General features: G+C 39.6%; 1 protein-coding gene across 1 annotated transcript; it reads right to left on the bottom strand.

Moving 5' to 3' along the window:
- Positions 1 to 1,166: 1,166 nt before the first annotated feature.
- Positions 1,167 to 2,670, bottom strand: LOC142629987 (uncharacterized). The gene is made up of 2 exons (XM_075804045.1): positions 1,700 to 2,670; positions 1,167 to 1,418 (listed from the first exon to the last, which is right to left on the bottom strand). Exons 1-2 carry the CDS (start codon positions 2,391 to 2,393, stop codon positions 1,381 to 1,383), a joined length of 732 nt encoding a protein of 243 aa, XP_075660160.1. The 5' UTR covers positions 2,394 to 2,670; the 3' UTR covers positions 1,167 to 1,380.
- Between the last annotated feature and the right edge of the window lie 2,753 nt (positions 2,671 to 5,423).

The following is a 5,423-nucleotide window of genomic DNA, read 5'->3' as shown; positions in this document are numbered from 1 at the left end:
TTTTTGGTTAATGTATCAATTTCCTCTTTCATTGCAACCTGCCATAAAGGGTCAGTGGAGGCCTCACGATAGGTTTGAGGCTCGTGGAGTGTAGCAAGTGCAGTGTAACAATGGTAATCAAGTAAATGTGTAGGAATGGATCTTACCCGGGTTGAGTGACGAGGTGGAATGTCTTGTGGAAGGTCTTGTGGAGGATCTTCAGGTGGAGTAGGAGCGGGGGACCTAGGCTCGAGTTGGGATAGCTCGTCATCAATCTGCTCATCTTCGACCTGGCCAGAAGAGACATTAAAAGGATCGGGTGTATGTATAGAAAAGTCTAAAGGAGGATCAATAGGAGTTGGAGAAGGAACATGAGACTCCTCTGGAAAGACTTCAAGTACAGATGAGGTAGTGAGGGAAGAACGAAAATGAGAGAGTTCAACAAACAAGCGGTGTTCCCAGAAGACAACATTACGAGAAACACGAAGGCGATGAGAGACAGGATCATAACAGCGATACCCTTTTTGTGTTTCGCCATAACCAAGGAAACAGCAAAGTCTAGATCGAGGCTCAAGTTTGTTGTGCTCATGAGACTGAAGAAGAACGAAACAAGCAGATCCAAAAGAGCGAAGGTGATGATAGTCAGGGGGTGACCCAAAGAGGCGCTCATACGGAGTTTGATTATGGATGACAGTGCTTGGAATGCGGTTAATGGTGTGAACAACATGAAGAGCAGCTTCACCCCAGAATGGAGGAGGAACCTTGGCAGAAAGAAGAAGAGTACGAACAGTGTCAAGAATATGACGAAGTTTACGTTCAGCTCGACCATTTTGCTGAGAGGTACCTGGACAAGTTAGATGATGTACAGTGCCATAGGAGTGTAACAGAGCTTGAAAAGCATATTGAGTGTATTCAAGAGCATTATCAGAACGAAATATTTTAATTCTTTTGGAGAATTGGGTTTCAACCATTTTTGCAAAGTTACTGTATATTGGCAAAATTTCAGAACGAGATTTCATAGGAAATATCCAACTATAACGAGAATAATCATCGATGAAAACAACAAAATATCGAGATCCACCAATACTAGCAACAGGAGAAGGTCCCCAAACATCAGAATGAATTAACTCAAAGATACTATTAGAAATAGAATCACTATTATTAAAAGGTAAAGCTGGCTGTTTTCCTAACTGGCATGAAGTACAATCAAAATTGTCTTTGGACACAGAACCTAACAGACCCTTAGAAGCTAACTGTTGTACCCGAGAAGAGGGTGCATGACCAAGACGAGAGTGCCAAAGTGAGAGAGAAGGTAGGGAAGACACCGCAGCAGCAGCAGCAACAGACACCGGAGCAACAGGTGGAAGATGAAGATTATCCACTGGAAACATACGCCCAACTCTAGGGCCGGTCCCAAGCTCTTGCCCCGTCCTCGGATCCTGCACAATACACCCAGAATAGTAAAAAATAAGGCGATAACCTAGTTCAGCTAATTGTCCCACAGAACACAAATTATAGGATAGGTCAGGAACATGGTAGACCCCAGGAACAGAGAGGTTGGAGGTTGAAACAAAACCAAGACTATTCCCATGCATGGTGGAACCATCAGCTATGTGAATATTGAGGGGATGTGGAGCAGGATTAAGTTTGGAGAATAAGGACGAGTGAGGTGTCATGTGATTGCAACAGGCAGAGTCAAAAAGCCAAGTTTGAGACTTACCGGGTAAAACTGAGAGAGCAGTGGAAAGAGATGCATTACTAGCCATACGAACAGCTTGAGCTATGATCTCCTGTAGGTCAGTAGGTGAGAGGTTGATAGTGGATCCAGAAGACTGGGACTCAGCTGAAATGGGAGGCATTGGCGGAGTAGACTCAGTGTTAGCAACTGCAGCAGTAGATTTGTTGCGACGGTAACAAGTCTCAATAGTGTGGCCAGGGCGCTTGCAATAGTTGCAGAACTTTTTATTGGTCTGTCTGCGACGATTGCTGGAGCCAGAAGAATCACCTGAGTGCTGAGGTTGCTCTATGGAAGGAGTAAGGGCCAGAACATTAAACTTATCCTGGGCTCGAAGAGTTGCAAGGCGAGCTTCTTCTCTGACTAACTCATTCACAGCAGTATCAAGAGAGGGAGGAGGACAACGATTCAGAAGCTGACCTCGAATGGGCTCATAGTCCTTGTGGAGTGACATCAGGAACTCATAGAGACGAAATTCATCTCTAATAGCAACATATTGTTGGGCATCTTTTGAGCATGCCCAAGTTGGATCAGAAAGGTCAATTTGGTCCCAAATGAAGCGAAGCTGATCATAGTAGTCATTGATGGACTGCCCCGGTTCTTGCCTGAGTTGATGCAATTCAACCACTAACTGATATTTCATGGATCCGTGAGTGGTAGAGTATCTTTTGGCCAACATATCCTATGCTGATTTCGCATCATCAAAGCTGCCCAGCAAATTGGAGATGGAGGGAATGGAAGTATTTCGAATCCATGTGAGGATCATGTGATTGTGACTATCCCATTCAATCATGCGATTGAGAAAAGCAGCATCTTCTTCACTTGCCCCCTTCACAAGAATAGTGATTGCACCAGTGCAATAATGCCAGAGCATGCGACCCTTAAGGAAACTGCGCATAGCTTGAGACCAAGATAAGTAATTCCTAGTCCCCTCCAATACAGTATTGATGGGACGAGGAAGAAAAACATCATTTTTATCCATTTAGAGAAACAATATGCAAAAACAGACTGCAAAAATGAAATCTACGCGAAAAACTGAGTAAGGAGAACCTGGCCCGAAAAAGTCAACTCCAAAAAAGTCAACGGTCAAAGTCAACGGTCAACGGTCCAAGTCAACGATCAACGGTCAAAGGTGACGTCAGCAGCACGCTGGAAGGTGACGTCAGCGATGACATGGCAAGCTGAAGTGGCAAGCTGACGTGGCAGGCTGACGTGTCTAGGGCTGACGTCAGCAGGACGGACCTGGCGCGTGACGGCGCGTGGCGGCTCAGATCGGCGCGTGGAGGCGCGTGGGCGCGTGACCTTTAGGGCAGAACCTTTGGGCGGCGCGTGAGGGCGCGTGGAAGCTCCGATGACTGTAAGGTTTTCACGAGCAGGCAGATCGGAGCAAGACGATCTTCGTGGTACCTTCAGAAAATTTTTCGGAGCAATATTCACGGCGGTACCGAAAAGGCAGTGGTCTTTGCAGTGTTCGAACTCCCCAACAGCGGCTGCTACAGGTCCGGAACCTGAGGACGATGTCTGGAAGACTCGAAGGTTCAACGGCGAAAGACTGTGGCAGTTGTTGTGACAGCAGAAGTAATATGAAGAATTGAGTTACACCAATAAAGACAAGACTGCGAAGAAAAGGTCAGAGCAGTGGCTCTGATACCATGTTAGAAATACTGAATTGAATAGTATTGTATTTCTCAAGTAAAATAATATACATGAGTGCCTTTATATAGGAGGCATATGAGTGCTGTACAAGTAAATATGAGTGCAGTACAAGTAGTACAGTGTGCAGTACAAGTAGTACAGTGTGCAGTACAAGTAAGTGATCTAAATGGGCCAAGCCCACATATGAGTGTACGTTAACATAAGCTATTAAGACCTTATTAGTTTTTCTTTCTTGTATTAGAGTTGTATTTGTTTGGCAAAAATCAAACAAGTAGAGATCTCATTCCAGCCTACTTATGTATGATCTACAGCTACTTTAATATACAGGTTTACAAGGCTAAACGCGTGGCAATGATGAAGATGATGGATGATGGCTTTGATGAGAAAGCAAAAGAACGCAAGAAACAAAAACTGAAAATTCTAGCAGAGAAAGGATCGTTGAAGAAAAAAAGTAAAAAGAGTAAAAGAGAAAAATCTGCTAAATAAATAGGTTGAAAATTGTAGTTTTACCTTTGTATTTCTTATCAGCAAGGTTGTCAAAATCGGGATCCTACGTAAGATCGTAAGAGTTAAGTAGGATTGTGAATCGTAAGATCGAATCGTGAATCGTAAGTTTTTACATTATCTAAGAAAAAAAAAACAAATTAGTATGTCAAATAATCACATAAATTATACATTAATAAAAAAACTAAAAATTTGCATTCATTTTATGTAATTACCATACATCATTACATCTATTTGTAAGTATTATTTAAAGAGGCCAAAAATTTCAAAATGTGACACTATTGAAATGTTATTTTTTGTTTGGTTCAACTAATACTCTATCTCTCTACATTAGAATAGCAAAACTTGGTCTATTGAGATGTTATTTTTCATTTGGGTCTAACTGAGCATTCTGTCAAGTTAAAGAAAATTATATGAAATCAAGATATTTTGGAATCGTCAAAATTGTATGATCCTAAATGATCACTAAGATCCTTAAAAGATCCGGATCGTTTTGGGCAAGTGGGATCATAAAATCGTAGGATTGTAGGATTTAAATCGGGATTTTGACAACTATGCTTATCAATGAGTGACAACTTATTTGGATGTAAGTAATACATGAGTTTTATATTTGCCCCCTCATTTTGAAAATGTCAGTCTATTACATTGTTCTTTATAGAACATTAGTTCAATTTTGATTATGACCAGAAAATGAATTATATTGTGTATATATTTTTTTAGGGACAAAATTTAGTTACAAAATTGGTTGTAATTTTAGGCTACGACCTTACTCAATATCTTTTTATTGAAGATGAATTTTGACAAATTCACCATTGGATTATATCTTCCTTTTATATCCTTCGTACTTGCAAAATTTTTAGAAAATTAAATATTAACAGTTATGTGATCAATATATTGTTTAAATTGCAAGTTTTTATAATTTAAAATTATGCATAAAATATAATTTTATAGATCATATAGTAAATAACATCTGATTGATACAAAATTTGATATATGTTTTAAAAATGTAAAAAACATGCAATTCAACGGTTATATTTTTAAAATATATAGTAATGTTTATTTTATTGAGTAAGGTTGTAATCTAGCTAAATTTTATCGTGTTTTTTATTAAGGATAGCTTTAAGTGGATTTTTTTTTTTTTTTTTTTTTGAGATGAACAAACAAAACATGGATAAATTTGTAGTCTTACATACAATTTATTTTAATGATTTAATCTTCTGGTAGTAATTGGGTTTTGGTAGCAAACCGGTATTAAATAGTGAGAGGAATCGAACCAAGCCTTTCTCTATTGGCATTTCTTTATTTCTTAAGGGCTCTTGGGTGCATTTCACCAAAGGTTTTCAAAGAACCATTGAAGTTATCTACATGATACCAAATGTTCGCCAAGTTAAGGGTCACTGTCATATCATCTATATTCTATACCAGTCACATCAAATTGGAATAGAGAAATATAACGTCTTAACTAAGCAAACTCAGAGTACCCTATTACTCGTTCCCCGTTAATATTATTGGAGGCAAGAATTGTAGGTGCACAATTCAATGTCATTTT

The sequence above is a fragment of the Castanea sativa genome, chromosome 3, assembly GCF_040712315.1.
Source record: "Castanea sativa cultivar Marrone di Chiusa Pesio chromosome 3, ASM4071231v1".
Classification (NCBI taxonomy): domain Eukaryota; kingdom Viridiplantae; phylum Streptophyta; class Magnoliopsida; order Fagales; family Fagaceae; genus Castanea; species Castanea sativa.
The sequence above is the reverse complement of the archived record's forward strand: the minus strand, read 5'-3'. Positions and strand labels throughout refer to the sequence as shown.